The sequence below is a fragment of the Porites lutea genome, chromosome 4 (assembly GCF_958299795.1).
Source record: "Porites lutea chromosome 4, jaPorLute2.1, whole genome shotgun sequence".
NCBI lineage: Eukaryota > Metazoa > Cnidaria > Anthozoa > Scleractinia > Poritidae > Porites > Porites lutea.
Genome location: NC_133204.1, coordinates 43,163,859 through 43,183,170, shown reverse-complemented (window position 1 = coordinate 43,183,170; position 19,312 = coordinate 43,163,859). Strand labels below are relative to the sequence as shown.

The following is a 19,312-nucleotide window of genomic DNA, read 5'->3' as shown; positions in this document are numbered from 1 at the left end:
GAAGGCAAAGTGCGGCGATTTTGTCTCGGTTTTGGAGGAAACTATGACAATTAATCCCGATTGGGAATGGGAAAAGCATCATTTGACCTCGCCAGTTGCGAGTGTTGCGTTTTTAGGTGCAGATTTGATTATTTCAGGTAAGAAAAAAACAAATTGACTTTAGATCTCTTTCACGTGTTATTGGATAGGAACAATTCAGTGTTTAACACTGAAAAATTGACAACCAGTTTGGGCCAGATGAGTACCGTTTAAGCTTACTGTCAGGTTAACCTAACCAACAGTAAAAACTATAGTGGGACTCGCTGTTGCTCCGCTGAATATAAAGAAAGTAATACCAGGGCCTGAACAATAGGAGGCCTTTTTATAGTTGTGGGCTTGGTGTCCTAGCCTTAACTTTGAGTGAACGTGAGGCTGAGGTTGACCTTGTTTCGATATACAAACCCTTCTCCCATTTTTAATGTAAATTTTGCTTAAAAAATATTAGCCAGTAGAAGAACAACATGATTTACATAATAAATCAGGAAGAGTTGTATCAAGGGTGTCCTCTGTTCCCCTCATCTCACACTATCTTTTTACTTAGGCAGTTTTATCCAAACAAGTTTATTCAGTTATCTGCATCTCGCAATGTTTACATGTTTAGTTTTGTTTCATGAACTTTGAAGGACTGGAATAACCTAAACAATGATATTATTGAGGTTATTACTCTAAATGCCTTTAAGCGTGCGATCTTAGAGATTGATTTGGACCTACAATAGTCCTAGTTGTATGTCATAACAGGTGATCCTTTCCTGGCATATCTATTTAAACAGGATTATTCATGTTTATTGTGTAATTTATATTTATTTATTTATTTATTTATTTATCTAATAAGCTGTGACTATAGTGCTGGCCAATTCACATGTATGGGAAAACCATTGTGAATTAAAACGATAGATGTAGATGTAGAGATCAAAACAAGGTCAACTCCAGCGTCGTTTTAACCTGTAACTGTCCAATGGACTATTGATGATAATTGATGATTGAATCTGGGGGGCAGCGGGAGGGGGGGGAGTACTCAAGGGAAGTTTGGGTAGGGGTGTGCCACCAAGGCCTTTAATCCCTGTCCCTGTTTAAGACAAAAATATTGTTCATTTCGCTAGCCTGTTTAAGACAAACATAGACCTTATTTGATTAACCTCATTTGTTTAGTTTTGCATACAGAATTGAGTAGTTTTTCAAACTAACATCATGGAGTTAGACATTTTAGAAAAAATGTTAGCCTGTCATAACCAACATTCACTCTTGTAAAAGCTTCCAGTTGAAAAGACACCCTGTTCAAGATGCTAAATACAAGTAAAGAAATTGTATATGCTGTTTAAAATTCAAGACCTTGAAAACATACCCTGTTCAGTGGCACTTGTTTATGCCAAATGATGTAGTGCCCAGATCAGATCTATCAATCAAAAGCAATCCATTAATTTCTGTGAATTGGCATAGACTGGCAGAAAAACTTCCGTGTTCTACCATAACATTATTTCTTTACAGGAAATGGACCATTCCTTTATATACACTCAGTGACAAAAGGAATTTTGTTGATTAATGAATGCCTTTTGACAAGATCAAGGATACATGGAATAAGAGGTATAAACTACATGCGCTAGAGAATTGCTTGTTGTCCTTTTCATTAAAATACTAGTCAGAAATATTTCTTGAAACTCTGGCAAACTTGGTCTAGCTTTTAATTTAAGTCTTGTCAGCTGGGTTAAGGTCTCGGTAAAGGAAAACAAGGTGCCCACAGAAAAAAATTCTAGTCGCGCGAATATTTTCGCTACAAAGGCAAGTTATATATCAAATTAAAGCTAAAAGACTAAATTACCTTATAAAAGATTTTATTTCATCGAATTTCAAAAGGCGCGTAAGTTTTTTGCTCTCGAACTCAGAGGTATCCAGTTTACTGCTGAAGCTCCAGCCCTTTCGCGTTGTTAAATATTCACTTCCTTTTTATTGCATCTGATTGACAGATAAAAGACCTAAAAAAGGGTGTGAGGAAATTTGCATATGTCTTGTATTAGCGGAATTATTGCATTTCAAACTAAAAAGTCAAATCTCGAGCGCGATTTAGGCAAAGAAAGTGACATAAAATGAGTTACAAAGGGAAATCGGAAAATTCCTCACACCCTTTTTTAGGTCATTTATCTGTCAATCAGATGCAATAAACGCGAAAGGGCTGGAGCTTCAGCAGTAAACTCGATACCTCTGAGTTTGAGAGCAAAAAACTTAAGCGCCTTTTGAAATTGGATAAAATAAAATCTTTTATAAGGTAATTGAGTCTTTTAGCTTTAATTTGATATATAACTTGCCTTTGCAGCGAAAATACTCGCGCAACTAGAATTTTTTTCTGTGGGCACCTCGTTTTCCTTTACCAAGACCTTAAGAACTGGTTGGGTGACCAGGCGTGAATGTCCTGCTATGAGGGCTCCTACTTCTTTCTTTCTTTCTTGTCTCCTTTTTTTGCTTCATTGTCATATTTTATTTTTACATGTGTATTGCAAAGCATTTTTTTGGTCGCAAAAATGGAAAAAAACCCAGCAAGTTTGGCTGCAAATTCAACTCTGGATCAATGTACAGAGCTGAAACAAGTCTTAATTGATCCATTGGCGGGGAAGTGCCAAGTTCATTGTGGTTTTGCATCAGTGTATAAACATGAATTCAAAGAAACATTCTTGAAAGTTTTTGATGGTATAAAGCCAGACTGAAATGCACTTCTGACACACAAAACTTGCAACGGAAGCAAACTTGTCTGCTAAGTGAGAGACACTCCTGAATCTCAATTTTCACTCTTATTTTGAAGCTAATGGTCCAAATTGCTTCAAGGTTCTCTGTTAAATCTTTCTACTGCCAAAATCTATTGCAAAAAGCCTTTTTTGAACACGTAAATGGCCTCAAAAACAGCAGGTCAAGTTTGATGCTTGATGATGTCATTCCAGACACCAACAGATATACAGTCGACTCTCTCTTAACTGACACCTCTATAAGACGGACACCTCCCTAAAACAGACACCTAGAGTTGGTCCCTGCCTTTCTTTACTCCCTTCATTTGACTCTCTATAAGACGGACATCTCTCTAAGACGGACACTTACTGCCGGTCCCAAAGGTGTCCATCTTAGAGGGAGTTGACTGTAGTACATAGAAATATACGTGGGCCACCCATGTTTGCAGGCCACTTCAATCCAAGCATGATGCTCCTGCTGCACACTACAAATTTATAATCCTAGGCCTTGTGTGAATTATATATTTGTTCAACCAAGTAAAGTACAAAGGTTGATTATTTATTTTGTTGATTGTGGTCTTACCATACAGAGATATTTTGTCAGACAGTTCTCATTTTCATGCCATCAAATTTATTTTTCATCCTAATGTTTTTTTGGTTTATCCTCTCCTTTGCATAGTTGAACAGAAGTATGGTAAGTTGGTGGTGATTTTTGGACAAAAGGCTATCAGAGTTGTCAGTTTGCAAGAGAGTGCTACTCAGTCTGGTAGCTATAGGTAAGTTGAGCTCTAGAGTTTTTTTCAAATCTGGTTATGTCATAAGTGATACAAGGGACATGGGCAAGTATGGTTGGGACAGGCGTGAGTGGGTAAATGAAATGGTCACAAATCAGGATGTGGCAGCATTCACAGCTTGGTACAGAATGTGATTCTCCCAGCTTCAATCATGGTGTATCTAAGCCTCTCATTGATGCAACTTCCCATCTCCTTCTTGACCTACCCTGGTGATCTTTTCCCAGGTTCTTGTTGAGTTTCCTCCAAACTACTGTGTTCAACAACCATCCTTCCAGGACTCAAGCTCATTTCTAATGGAGGCATTTGTCATTTCTGAGTCCACGGCACACACAAATTTTTCTGTAGTATTTATGCTCGAAGGCGTGATGCACTTCACATCACAATGTTTGATTGCGACAACTTGCATCATTTACCTAGGTGTGAATTATAGGTAAATGAAATGGTCTTTGGTAGGTGTGATAACAACAACAGCAACAACAACAACATTTATTTCCTTCAGTTAAAGTATTTCATGAAGTAGTGACCCAAAGTGACGATAAAATTTTCTGCGGTTCAAACACATGAAATTCATATATTCATCTTTTCATCTTCATTTTTCCCAGGTACATTACGAACCAATTTATTGACCAACTCCCGGTCCACCTAAACTGGGATCACAGAGGTCAGGGCCAAATCCCAGACTTTCTTTTCACAACTTACAGCATGAGTTGCATCGGTGACAGGGCTGTCACTAAAGGCTGGGACCGGGGATCTACCCGGGCAACTAAAAGCATAAGCTCTGGCTATTCTTGTAGAAAACAAAAGGAAATAATATCCAAAACACTTCCTAGCTGTTAAACTCCCCGCCTACTACAGTAATTTCATATTTTCAGCTACTTGACATTTTAGTGACAGCCCTGTTCCGGTGATCTTCTTTACATTTTAAAGTAATACTGAAAAACACTTTTTGTCTTATCTCAGTGTCAAGGCTGCAACAGATATTCAAACATTTCCTGATCTAATATGGGATGCTCATTGGCTCTACAGTGAAGAAGACTTGCCAAAATACATTGCTATAGCAACAGCTCACAATGCTGTGTGGCGTTGGGACTGGGAAAGCAGTACAAAGCAGTTAATTGCTGAGTGTGAGGAGCCCTGTATACTGTATCTTTGTCTACCAAAAATGAATTAAGTATCTAAATAAAGATATGACCATCACAGTGCTTATTGCAATGTAAGCAATATATTGCAAAAATTCAATATTGCATGAATATTTGCAATTAATTAACACTGCGATGGTCATATCTTCATTTAGATTTGTATGAATGAATGACACTTTATTTCAATAGGGTGCATAATTACATTCACACGATGAAACTTAAATACAACTATCACTGAAATACTAAAATCTTTAAATACTAAATACTTAAGTACCAGGATATTTCCACAATTCACATCATCTTTATTCTACATTTTATTCCTTTCATTGGTTAAAATGAACTCAACAAATTGGCCTGTGCCTAATGTATTGGTCTTCATGGCTGAGTTGGTAGAGCACTGTGCAGCACTAATGCACTTGGTTTGAATCCCATTGAGTCCCTGAGTACACTGTGTGCCCTTTACCAATATTAGAAGTAGGAGAGATGGCCTTAAAATTTTCACATCCAGCACTCATAATTGAAAATATGAATCCATCAAGACAGTTTTCTTTAACAGATGTTTTTTCTGCAAAGATACTCCGCTCAGTTCTTTGGATCTCATTTGGATGACTTATTTCTTGCTTCTGGAACGGTATTTAATCAAATTCTTCTTTGGAAAGTACATGGTAAAAAAGATGAACAGAACAAGACTCTTGTGCTCCATAGACTCACAGGACATGAGGGTGTCATATTTTCAATAAATTTTAACAAAGCAGGAACTCTTCTTAGCTCTGTTTCAGATGACAGGAGCATTCGCCTGTGGAAGATTCCAAATTTAAAGTCTTTAGAGACAAATGGCTGCGTGGAGCCATTTCTTGTAGTTTATGGGCATACAGCAAGAGTCTGGGATGCCAAGTTGTTAGAGACATGTTTTGTCAGTATTGGTGAGGACTTAGTCTGCAATGTGTGGAGCTATGATGGAAACATTGTGAAAACACACAGGGGACATACAGGTACGTTGTGTCATTTTAAGGGCACCACCCTGACCCGTGACTAATTGGAAGAATGTAGAAGGGGGTGAGGGAAATGATCTCCAGGACCAGTGCCATCTAAATGTACTTACGTAGATTGTTGTTCTACTTAAAACCATTTTTGACAACCCAAATCCTGGGTACCATATGCCCTGGAGACCATTTTACATAATTGCTGTTGCCACATAATTCACACTCATGTCCAGATGTTTAAGCGGAAAACTGCATGTAATAGAGTCAAAACTCCAGAGGCACCCAACAACTGCTTTCTGTAAAATATCTGTTCGGAGAAGCAAATATTGCCTAGAATATCCTATCACTTGAAGATGGCTAAATATTTCTAGATGAATTCATGTACATTTTTGAAGCTTATCTTATAAATTCTTACGACTTTCTGAGGTTTAATTTTTCACATTTCACTGCCCAGGTTAGGCTATTTTTCATACAAAAAGGAAACCTAAAATTTTCGGATTCAAAACTGTGATTGAGAGATGAATCCAAAAAATTCTCCCTTTCATAATACATTAAATTGCATCTAAAATTTTCAGGAAAATAATACTAAAGCCCTTGTAATTTTAAAAATACTCAAGTCCCCCTAGGATGACCGAACAGGTACAAATTTTGTAGCACCGCTTAGAATGCATTTCTAGAGATCTAAAAAGTACTCAGGATAGCCTAAAAAGTGTTTTCAATGTTTTTAAGAGGAAACCGTTTTTGGGTGCCCCTGAAGCTTCCTGAAGCAAATTGGAGTTAACTGTTGTAAGCAGAGGTCTGTATCAAACAGGGTTTTGACAAGGCAGCTGTAAGTAGAGCTTATAAAGGTATCCAATAAAAAAGCATGGACTGTACCAATAAAATAGTGAATGTCAATCCAACGGTCTGAAAGAACAAGTGTGATAACAAAACTTCATAACAGAGCAGCATCTTTAGGGTGCTTTTCTCTTTAAATGCACATGAGTGAGTTTTGCCATCTTGTTGTTGTGGACGTTAAAATAATAAATCTTCTCCCATCACTATACCCAGGTATTTAACTACATGTATGCTTATGACAGGTCGCAATATTTGGAGTCTTGCTGTCAATCAAAGTGAAGATCTCATTGTCACTGGTGGTGGAGATGGGAGCATTCGGCTGTGGCCATTATCTAGCTCTGATCAGTATAGCAGGACTACATCAACAGAGACATGTTTGCCATCGGACAACACAGCCTCTAGATCACAGAAAACTAATAAAAAGGATTACCCAAGATATGTCAGTTTACTTGACCTATCCAACTTGCTAGTGATGACAAATGAAGGGTAAGTAACAGTGTTGTGCCCTCCTGATGTGGGGGAGACACTCCCTTATTTGGCCTTAATGGGTATGTGCCACCCAACAAGGCATGATTTTGATTGTTAAGTCTTGTACAAGATATATGATTTGCTTGTCAGCTTCTTGAAGGGGCCATTTGTTGAAGCTGGGTAAGAGCATTGGGTTGTAATTTGCATAAATCTCACCCACACTAAGATCATTGACGTAACAAAAACCACCAAATAACGAACTTTAGTTAAAAGAGGAGTTAAGGTATGCATTGTCTGCCAGGACAAAAGTAGTGGCCATTGTAGGTTGGTGGCTTTTAGCTGAGACTGGGTGCATGGAATTATCTGCACAGAGGTTCAACAAAAAAACTATTTCTTGTAAGTGTCTGGTTTATTCTATTAACATGCATGTCCATTTGTTTTTGCTCAGGTGTTTGTATAAGTATAGCTGGTCAAAGAAAGATAATCAGATTGGTAAAGGAGATGATTCCCATACTTGTTCAAACACAGAGAGCATAACCACAAAGGATCAGTGGAAATTGTTATTGAAAGATCCAAACTATTCCTTGTATAGTGTTCTAGCCTTGTCTCCCAGTCGTAAGGTCATTGCATTTGGAAATTTACAGGGAAATATTAAACTTCAAGATACAGGTGAATATATAGCATTTTCTTGTTTTAATGTTGTCCAATTAAAAGTAACCAAGTAGCTTATTTGTAGCTTACTGAGAGGTTTTAAAAGAAACAGTTAGAAAAGGAGGAGACTTTGATGTGACTTTGATGATGAATGTGTTTTGTTTTTTTTTTTTTTATATGGCTGAATCCGTGAGTAGGCATTATAAAGTGAATCCTGTGTTCTGATTGGCTACGCAAGTGGGCAAGATAGGCACATCTTGCCTACTTGGGATTTCCTGCTCCGGTCCCACTAGTAAAAGTTCTCTTTTTTGCCTTATAATTAATTCTTTATTGACAAGCTTGTTTGGTCAATAAGGGTGGATATTGGCCTCATTCATTTTTCCTTTTATTGACCTTGACTTTGTCTAGGTCCACACAAATGCAAAATAGAACTTGGTGTATATCCAACCATCATAAAAAATTCAAAGTCTTATAAAACAAGACTCAAATTTGAATTGATTTTTTGATTGTTGATTATCATCATCATCATCATCATCATCATCATCATTATTATTATTAAATAAACCTTGCACCCTCCCTACAGATTTCAATCATCCCTGTATGGAACTCACTGCTTACTCAGGCAAGGTTCATAATCTTCTCTGGAGCAGTCAGAATTCTGGCCAGTACCTCTTTTCCTGTGGGCCAGAAGGACAAATGACTTGGTGGAATATTAAACATGTTCACAGTGTTCCTGTCTTCATTGTTTCTCCTCTGCGATCGTTTATCTTACCACCTTCCAAGCAACGCTGGGTCACAGCCATTGAAATATTCCCAAATCCTTCAACAAAACGAACCTCTGACAATTTAAATTGGACAGCAGAGTCTATGTTATTAGTATGTGGGGACAGAAAAGGTTCCCTTCATCTGTTTGATCCTAGATGCTCCACTTCTTCTGAAAAGGTACTTGCCAAGATAATGTTTACTGAAACTCTGTTTGACAAAATTTGTTGTTATAAAAATTTCCCATTTTTGTGAAAACTGCTAGACCGCTACGTTAATGCTAGAGCTTTGTAAGTCTGTAAAATGTCTGTGCCATTTTAGTTTTTGAAAAAGCCAGATTTAAACCGGCTTCTTGAGGAAAGTTCATTTTACCGGTATTAACAACTAGTATTATATGGTGCACCGAATTATCTGAATTGTGGAGGCAGAAGGAAGGGGATTGGGGAAGGTAACAAATTATGTATAGTGCTAGAAAGAGCTGTTTTGCTTATGTAAATTCGGTTTCGGTTTCCGAATTTGGATAATTTGGTGCATCCTATACTACTATGGACCAGTTCATTCAACGTTACTAGGCAGGGCACTGGGCAGTATAACAGAATGTAGGCCAGCAGCTAATAGATAGGACGTTAAATTTTTCCTTTTGTTTGTTTTTAAGCCAATTGCTCCATCGCATTCTCTTCCTCTTATTCATGGTAAAGCAGGCGTTAGTCATCTTAGTCTCCATAACAGCACCATCTACTCATCGGGCAGAGACGGCGTTTACAGGCAACTAAGAGTGCATAACAACAAACTGGAGGTTATTGACACTAAAAAGGTAGAAAAATTTGTAATTCTTACACAATAATTTATGCTCTTTGTGTCTTTCTGAACGTATGACCTCGTGTTTTCGTAAGCAGCTTAGTGTTGCCCAATGTAAGGGAGTCAAAGATTCTGCATCCCACTCCGTGTATTCCGGATTCAAGTATTTGTTAGTAAAATTTGGATTCTGGATTCAAAACGTTAGTGGGATTCAGGATTCCACAAGCAAAATTTTCCAGGATTCCTGAATGTGGATTCCCTTACGTGGGGCGGTTAATGCATCATTCAATAATACATTTAAAAAACTGACTAGTTAAAAACGGCTTAAAATTTCGCCTCCTCGAAAAAGGTGATTTTTTTCATTACAAATCTAGCGCGAATGAAAACACGTGTTAAAGTTCACTTGAATGTAGTGTAAAACCTGTCTGTCAGTTTTCTCTTACTGGGGCAGTTTCATTTTGTTTTATCTGTGTTAGGTGTTTAAAGGTTTTGACTGGCTGGAGCGACTGATATTCACGGCAAATGGACAACTTCTTATAGCGGGTTTCCATGCTGTAAGTCTGAATTAAAACCGTCTTTTTTAGCCAATGCATCAAAGAAACTGCTTTATAAAAACGTTGTATTTTATTTCTTCTTTTTTGTCTCTCTGTGCAGGCGTATTTCGTTTTGTGGAGCGTAGAACGTAATGAGATACTGTGGAGAGTTAAGTGCGGTGGGGCTCATAGAGTCTGGGACCTAGCCCTGAAAGAGTCGGTAAATAACGGCACGTTACCATGGAAGCAAAATTTCTGGATCTCAACAATAGGAAGCTTAAGCAACGGCGACGGCGACGGTGACGGCGACGGCAACGAGAACGGCAAAAAAGGAAAAAGGTTAATGAGCAAAACAACTTTGCACGTTCATCACGTATTTTTTGTACATTTCTTTGCCGTCGTTGCAAGAGTGCGACATGAACTTTTCACGCGCCCGCTTTACGGAGTTGGTGAACACAACGCAAAAATTTCCTTTTTCTTTTTCTAAACTTAGATACAGTCCTTTCGGATTCAACCACAGAAAATTTCGCCAAATTTGATATATTAAATGAAACTGAATAAGGTTAATGAAGTCTGAAACAGTGCGAATCCACTTTTTAAGTGACGTTCTCGGTTTGTCGTCCAGAAATTTTGCTACTATGGCAAGGTGACATAAAGACTTGACTTCTCCTCTCTATCGACCATGAAATAACACTCTGTCCCTATTGTGTAATGGGTCAAGAATACGTCTATTAGTCTAAGGCAAAGTAGCATTAATTCAGTCACCGAGCTGCAAAGAAGAATCGGTCATCGGACTATACTCAAAGAAAACTAACCTTTTGTCGGACATGATGTCTGGACAAAGCAAATACCAAAACTGTCGTTTTGCAGGTGAACAAACACAATTCTATCTTAAGCGCATGTAAATTGTGGTTCCAACGAAATAACATTGTTACATTGCATATGTACAGTAATTAGTGTACTAGAACACAGGGAGGCCCCTTAAAACTAGATTAAAACACTGCCGGAGGACACTTGCGTAGACTTTGCAAGAGAGAAACATGCCTGTGTGTGTGTGTGTGGGAGGGGGGGGTGGGGAGGGGATTGGTTCAGAAAAGGTCTGCTTTAACCAGGCGAAGTAGTTTTAGTTATTTTTCGCCTTTCCTTATGTTACAGCAAATAACTTTCAAATTTTGGACTTGGCAAACTATCAAACTCCGTCGAAGTTTCGTTTAAATTACCTATCTATGGTGTTATTAGGATGTTTCCATTTCTGGAGCGGTGTTGTCCTTTATCAAAGACTCGATGATTTACACGCATGAAATTGCTTTTCCAAGTGAAGTGAAGAAGGCAGTGTTAAAGGTAAGCTTTTTCAGTTTTATTTTGCTCACCCAGATTGTGAGGAAAAGTCGAGTACAGCGATGTTTGCTGTTGGTTCACTAACTTTTTATAGTATGCGTCGTCTAATTGCGTTCCGAGTTTAGGCCATAACAGTAAGAAGACAACGGCTACGAAAGGTCACTTGAAAAAGTGAATTTGCGCTGGTTCAAACTTAATTGCCCTTATTCCATCTCGTTCAATTCGTCAAATGTTGGCAATTTTTTCTAGAGTTGAATTCTAAAAGACGGTACCGAAGTTCGGTGCAAAACTATGACGTGAAATTAGGTATTTTCACGTCGTAGTCGTGCACATCCTTGGAGACCCAGCAGGGGCGGTCAGCCGGGTCGGGAGAAAAGGCGCGCGATAAAAAATTGGGTTTTTAAACAGCGACGTTTTTTTTGCACTCTTGAGCCGTGATTTTGAACAAATTTTTGGGCAAATCGTCTCTATAAGAATTAAGATACTTGTTGGCAATGCAAATATGGATGCGTCAAGGCTTATTAAAAGAGAAAAAGGCTCACTTCCAGTTGACATGCGTCGCTCAAAAACGTCGCTGCTTGAGCTCCCCATTCGCACCTGGACGATTTTACATTCGTGCGCCACGTTGCGGTGCTGTCCATATTCCTAGCACGAGGAACAGGCTATATATAATTCTTTGTAGCGTTCTCTCCATACGTCATCAGTTAACATATGACATCCATGGACAATTCCCTTATACCCTTATTCAAAGTGGAATTTGGAAATGATAGTGTTGTTGTCGCCGGAAAGTGAACGACTTACGTCTTATTTACCTGTACTGATGCAAATGTTTCTCATTTAGCCAGGATTTCATGGACGGGAAGCCACGTGCCTTCGTCATATAGACTCCTTTGTGACACGGAAAGGTATTTTGCCATGGATTTATATGATTAAAACTTTTGTTGTTGCAAGAGCGACTTATAGACAGCGTGGACTGTTGTTAAACAGCTCTCGTGTTTTCACCATGTTTAATGTCAAGTTTGTTAGTTGCTGTAATCATTTTAAAAGGCCGGTGAGATGCAGGAGTGTTGATGCTCTTTTCAAATCCACAACGGTACCGCATATTTTTAGCCAGAATCCGATGTTACAAATGTACGTCCACTGAAGATGTATCTTTGTCTTTACTTTACACTTGACAAGAAATTGATATTTCCAAAAGAATTGAAGTTTTAACCATTCCCTTACATTTTTTCTTAACTTGTTTGTTTTGTTTTGTTTTTACAGGAGAAATCTGTGACGTCTTGGCTACAGCTAGCGAAGATGCCAACATCAAGCTAATTATCTGTATCCTCTTCAGTATTACAAGGGTAAAATGTTCTAAAACTCCTCATCTTTTATCCCAGACATGATTCGGGATAGATGATGATTTTTTCAATGCGGATTACTAGATAATATAAAACCTGTGATTGTCTTCTGTGATGTTAATTTATATCGTCTTAGCTGTCTGTTTTTCGATTTTTTTTGGTTATTGCTTCTCTTAACAATAGTTTACACATCAGCTAATCGCTCCTCTGGCTTGACCTCGCCATTTTTCACCGCCCATGGTCACATATCAGGTGTTAAAGCTTTAAGCGTAACAAAACGTCCTCTATCACAGTTTCAACCAAGCGCCAGCAAAGACAAGACCAGCAGTCTCCTCCTCTTCTCTGGCGGAGGTCGCGCGTCACTTAGATGCTGGCGTCTCAACCTGTCACTCATTGATGTTGACACCGAGGGTTGTCATAGTGATACCATAACATCTCCGATGGTTTTCTTGGGAGAATATTCGTTCTCCTTCAGTAATCATCGTCGCAGGCGGAGGAAACAAGACTTAGCATCCTTGTCCGAGATAAGATTTATGTCTCTGACGACATTAAATGCGGTGGAGATTATCAATCAATCGTCAAGTCAAGACTTGATAGACAAGTCTCAAACATTGTACTTCGTAATGGCAGCTTGCTCAGATGGTTTCGTCAGGTGTGTAGTATTCCCTCTTTGCCTTTTACAAACCTAACAAAATTTGCAGCCATTTGAGTGGAAAAGGGCCAAAAGGCAAGTTTTTTGCGCCCGATAAGCTCGAAAATCACACCAGTGAAGTGAAAGGAAAGGAGAAAAAGAAAGAGCTAGTAGGAAGAAAGGAGACGAGAAAAAAGCAATGGTTGCACTCTTAGTTTTTATGTTGGCTTCTTTGGAGGCAGTTTTGGCCCAAAAAAACTGCTTGACGGAAGAAGTCTTTTCGGCGGTAACGTTTTAAAAAACCGGCTTGATATATGTTTAACTAAATGCGTCTCTGTTTCTTTCTTTTAGGGTTTTCGCCTTTTACGAACAGCAAAACAAGTTCTTCCTTCTGGCTCAGTCCCAGTACCTCAGACGCTGTGTTCTCACGGTCAACCACGTGATTGATTGTCTCAGTGGTGAAAGGCCGCTGGTCATGATGTTCGCGGGGGACACGGCTGGAAGGATTTCCTGCTGGGACATCACTACGTTACTGTTAAGCCATATAAGGGAATGCTGTACTCCAATCAACGAACAGGTCGAAACATTTGGGAATGTAACAGAAAGCGAAGCTAGCATTGAGTGTGACGTGGAAAATCTTGAAGTTGACAGGGGAAATGTTATTAATAAATCAAGTGAAAAGAACACATTTGAAGCTAGTGTTTCATCAGAAAATGGTGATAAAAGTCACACAACCTCGGAGAGCGTGACTTCATTTTCTAGCGAGGAACGCTTGACCACAGACAGTTTAAAAGCTGCAGAAAATGCCCAACAAAACGGAAATTTTTCTTCAGGTAAATGTAGTGAAGTTGTATTTAAAGAAGAGAATTTGGCCGATTTTGAAGCAGACGTAAACGCCTCATCTGAGATGGCTAATTGTGGCCGAGTAGAACAGCGAACCGAAAAGACAGACTCCAAGAACCTTGCTAACATCCAAACGTTGACTGGAGACGAAGTTTCAGAAACAGATAAGAAGGAAAATGCTGTTGTTAATGTTGCATTCGTGGTACCGCAAAATCAACCCTGCTCAACACAACTGCAGGATAATCCAGCACTTGACTCAGCGTTTAAGGAGCAAAGTGACTTTTCCTGCCTACCTCTGGTACAGACATTTCTTCCCCCTCCAACCCACGTGTTCAAATGTCACCAATCCGGGGTAAATGCACTCTCGCTCACAAATATCAATGGTAAGTTAATGTTATTGTGAGGATAGGTACAGTTCCTGTTCAGCTAACGGTCACCTCTCCACCAGGACCGGTGAAGGGCAATAGTGAGTTAAATTGCGGGAAACATATTTTAGTAGAGTCTAACCTTCATGTTCCATCCAAGACACCATGATTTTCCCAATAAAAGCCCTAAACGGTCACCTCTTGTAAACGACCGCAACCTCTTTTGGAGGTGATGGTTTTTTGGCGGATCCTCTTCTTGGAAGAGAACTCCTGTGGTTTGACTATGGTAACCGACTACTAAATCTTCGCATTTTGGGTGGTCTCTAACGGGACGTTCGACGGCTGTGTAAAATTTCGAAATAAGTTTTCAAGAAAAAGATATTTGTAAATTTAAATAAAGTTAATGTATAAAGTGCACCAAATATTAAATTCGAGAAAATCGTTTGTTATACTTATTAACGCACACTAGTCATCCAATGATCTTCCAGAACTTCCCACCGTGCTGGAAGTTTGAGTGTGACTATTGAACGGAAAGTGGATGGATCAGAAGAAAGACAAAGCCACGTTCATTCCGTTATTTTGTTTTATTTCTAGGAGAGTATTTGCTGGTCAGTGGTGGAGATGACAGCGCACTGTATGCGGCACAATTCACTTTGAAACTGGACAGCAATGACGTCACCGAGGTTCACGTGATACGCGAGATAACTGAGTCTTCAGCTCATACGTCATCAGTAACAGGTAACAACACGTGCATGCCACGTGCGTCAACGTTAGCGCGTTATATTTCCTGGGGGATCTGGGTCGATCCATTTACGTGACAAAGTTGCTTTGACAAGTGAATTCAACTCGCTCCATATAAGGGAATCCAAGGCGGTCTTGGATTCCGGTTTCCAGGTACTGCATGACAGTCTTTGTCAACTGGAACTTGGACTCGGCATTCCAATCTTTAGTGAGATTCCGGATTTCTTGAGCTGTATTCCGGATTCCAAAGCCAGGATTCTGGATTTCTTAAGCAAAAGTCTCCCGAATTCCCTTACTTGGGGCGAATTCAAAATTTGCGGTTTAAAAAAGACAAATGTTTTAAGTAATGTTTGAGACGAGAAGGTGAAATAGCAGGGTACCGGAAAGGTATCACAATGTAGACAGTGAAAATGACAATTACTTTTTTGATTATCGTAAATTTCTTGGTTTGATTGAATGATTGAATTCTACCAATTTTTCCTTCCCACATGCGTGTAAATTAAATTAATTTCCCATTTTTCTGTCGCGTGTAGAACACATCTGATCAGTACTCAAATGGCAACTGGGTAGACGCGAAAGGTAAAACTGTCAAACAGTTTAAAGTATCCCAAGGCGGATTAAAGCGTTTCTTGTTTGCCTCCACTTTTAATCACTGGAAAACTCATTTAAACCAAGTGTAGCGGTATCAAAGAATCGTGTGTTTATGTTACAGGAGTAAAGACTTTGAGAAGTGGATTAATAATCTCGTCTTCTGTCGATCAAAGACTTGCTTTGTGGGAGTTGGCTAACGGAGATCAGGTATTTACCGATTTTCTTATCACGAGTTTAAGTTCTCGAGCAGTTTTATGGCATTTTTCTTTGCCTAAGCGGTATTAGCGGGAGTTTCGCGTGTTGAAAGCCAACACTCAGAGACCAACGCTCGGGGTAGACCGTAGTTGAGGAGAAAGTGCTGCCTTCAAGAATCAAGTGTAATGCCATCGACTGCAAACGGTTAGACGGCTAGACGTTTCGGATAAGGACGATAAAACGTACGCCCCGTCTGACAGCCCTTGCGTATATAAAATTATTTGGGACGTTCAAAAACCTAGGCACTGTTCGTAAAGAGTCGTAGAGATCGTTGTCCCCGGTGTGGTGATCTATCCGCTCTGACGGTATCGGCTCAGTGCTGAGCGAATGAGACCACAACATACACACTTTTAGAGGTCAGGTTATTTGCAGGTAACCGCAACCCTCACTCAAGAACCCAGGAACTCAGGGCAGGGAGAACTAACAACGAAGACCCCACCCAAAAAGTGAATTCGCGCTTTTTCAAACTTCATCACCCTTATTCCAAATCTTTTAATTTGCAAAATGTTGGCGATTTTTTTTTCAGGGGTTGAATTCTAAAGGACTGTAACTTAGTTCACAAAGAGAAAAAGAAAAAAATTGTCTTGTGTTCACGTCCTGTATTAACGTGAAATTCGGAAGTTTCTTGTGCAGTGACGGCAAAGAAATGTTACAAAAAAGCTTGATGCGCGTGCAAAATTGTTGTTTTGCCAATATAAACCTCAGACTCGTACCCATTCGCTATTTAAGTGTTTTTTGGGGTGAGAGAAGATTGGGGGATTAGGTTGAGGCGCGTGCGGGTCCTCATGGGAAGGGAAGACGGAAAAATAGCTAAGTATTGTGGTTGAATTTTATCCTTGGTGCAAAATGTTATTTTCCTTTGTTTTATACTCTGTCCCACTTTACCATATACAAAAATAAGGGATAAAAAGATTAAAAGCAAGGATAAGACTAAGCCTCAGCATATGGCATGTAAGTTATTCTGACCTTTTAGAGCCACTACTTTCCTCTCTCTGTATGACTCGTATGACTCGCATTGCCGTGTCAAGAGATTATTCAGTTATCATATATTTAGAGTGATATACTATAATCGAAAACCGTTCTCCTAGATTCATGCGTTGATTGTCGTTAGTTTTTCTCAACATATGTTCATATTGTGTTGTTTGTCTTTTTTGTTTATGTTCAATAACAGGTTTCGCCCCCACTATTTGCCTTCCGTCAACTCACTGTAGAGGTGGTGGACATTGCCGATGTCCAGGATTTGGAGGTCTGGGGCGAGAGGTATTCCAGAATATTCAGCCAACTTAGAATCACGTTTGGGGCCAACGGAATAAAATCCGATCCAAATTGAAAATTTCTCAAGTTAAGAAATGAACTGATAAATACTGTTAAAAATAATTCTTATGGATAAAACTGACATGAAACCTCGTGCTTTTCTTTCAATAAAATGGACAGAATGAACAGTAAACGACAGGTAAAGGGAAAAGTTGATGACGCGGTAGAAGTATGCCGCATAGGGAATTCTAAGGCCATGTCCACATGAATACGGACATTTTTGAAACGGCATATTTTTTATCTGGTTCGTGTGGACGGGGCGTTTACTGCGCTTTTCACAAACATGCGAATTCTGAAGTTCAAAAGCCAACTGACGATTGCGTTTTTTGCTGCCGTCAATCATCTTAACGGACCTCTTAGGAAACAATACTTTACTTTAACGGGTTCAAAAGGGCATGGTTTGTGATTTGTGATTGGTAGATTTCGATCCGTTTCGTGTGTCTCTGTGTTTCAAGGTTCGTTGCTTGTGATCATAATTATGATTGACGGCAGCGAAAAACGCAATTGTGAAGGCGGCCTTTAAACTTTAGAGTTCGCATGTTTGTGAAAAGCGCAGTAAACCGCTCGAGCGACCATCCTCAAGAGGTTTTACAGGCGGTCGCTTGCGACAGACCATTCTCGTTAACAACCGGCTCTAGTTACTAGAACCCTTGTGACTGAATTAAAGAAAATACTAACTTGTTAATACTCTGCTTATATCTGGTAAAAAAAAAAACAAGAAATACAAGTTCCTCGGGCAGTTGTATCTGCCTAAAATTGCCGTCAGCAGATAATCACATATTTAGAGTTAAGGCCAAAGCTGAGAAGTTTATACTTCATTTCGTTATGGTGGCACACTCACTCATACTTTTCCTAACTTGTTTATTTTTTTTACAGGGACGAATGCGTTTTGGCGGGAGTTTGTGGAGTTGGTTTACAGACATTTTGTCTCGTTGGAAAAGAATGAAAGTTTCCGCTCTCCTAATGGAGACGGGACCACCATTTTTGTGTGGCTTATCCTAGCCACACGAAAGTCAAGCCGTGGCTAGAAAGGCTGTACATTCTTTCTCAGTTATTTTAAGACCCTAAGTTTTGGCCTGGCCGTGGAAAACCAACCTGAGACTATTCAGAACTACGCTCACCCGTACGATCATGCTCTTCTTACTTATGAAATGACTCGTGGGTTCAAACATTTTACTGGAGAACTCAGGTCCGACGACGGCGACGGCTACGGCGACGGCAACGAGAACGTCAAAAAGCAATAGGTTTAATTAGCAAAACAACAACTTTGCACGTGCATCACACTTTTTTGTACATTTCTAATTCTCAACCCCTGTACTTACGCTTCTGACTCCGCGCACAAGTCATGCGGAAAAGAGCTCTGGGGTCGAGATTGCTACATTTCGCCGCTGCTCGACTACGATATAAAAAATGCCTAATTTCACGTTTTGTGGATGACTGACGTAAACAAGCGACGACGAAATGTTCTTTCTCTTTCCCTGAACTTAGATATGGAATAATCACGATGAAGATTGAAAGAACGGGTATTCTCTTTTCAAGCGACGTTTTTGCCGCCGTCGCCGTCCCAACCTGAGATTCCCGAGACCTCCAGCTCTGAAGTCCAGCGGTGTACCACCTGAGCTAATCCGCCCGCCAAGTATAGAGTCTGGGTAAATGGTATAGGGCGCCATCCATTCAACCAAATTTTCCTGAAATTTCGGTCCAAAACTCAATGGATCGGTTCGGTCCAACCAGAAAAGTTTCGAAAAAACTGGTCCACCTTTTGAGGTGAACCACTTTTCCCGGTCGGACCTGTCGGAATTTTGGTTGAATGGATCGCGCCCATAAACTCGGTGGAATGGACCCTTAACCTCAGTGATTCATGATAAGAGAGTGCCTATTACTACCTGAAGTTTAGGACCTCTGTAACACACGCTTTATTCATGGACATTTTTGTAGCGCTGTGTACAAACACAATGCAATACATATCACTTTTTGATGGTGGTGGACGTGCTTAATATAAAAGCAATTTTCCTTTCCATTTTCCGGCGAGACTTTGTTATCCCACAGTCATCAATGTCTTGTTAAAGGACCCTTCTATAAAACAGGCTCCTCCCTAAAACGGATTTGTAGAGTTGGTCCCGGTCGCACTTACTTCTTTTCTTTTGACAGACTCTATTCTATTGATGGGCTATAA

At 39.6% G+C, this 19,312-nt stretch overlaps 1 protein-coding gene across 1 annotated transcript; it reads left to right on the top strand.

The window, feature by feature from the left end:
* The first annotated feature begins 3 nt into the window (after positions 1 to 3).
* LOC140933697 (tRNA (34-2'-O)-methyltransferase regulator WDR6-like) lies at positions 4 to 18,292 on the top strand. Its single transcript, XM_073383307.1, has 20 exons — positions 4 to 137; positions 1,525 to 1,620; positions 3,430 to 3,526; positions 4,505 to 4,687; positions 5,257 to 5,675; positions 6,746 to 6,989; positions 7,420 to 7,640; positions 8,206 to 8,564; positions 9,040 to 9,198; positions 9,659 to 9,736; positions 9,837 to 9,935; positions 10,955 to 11,056; positions 11,895 to 11,958; positions 12,317 to 12,376; positions 12,592 to 13,048; positions 13,379 to 14,253; positions 14,830 to 14,973; positions 15,689 to 15,774; positions 16,994 to 17,082; positions 18,013 to 18,292. The coding sequence occupies exons 1-20, from the start codon at positions 44 to 46 to the stop codon at positions 18,080 to 18,082; spliced, it is 3,996 nt and encodes a 1,331-aa protein (XP_073239408.1). The 5' UTR covers positions 4 to 43; the 3' UTR covers positions 18,083 to 18,292.
* The last annotated feature ends 1,020 nt before the right edge of the window (positions 18,293 to 19,312 follow it).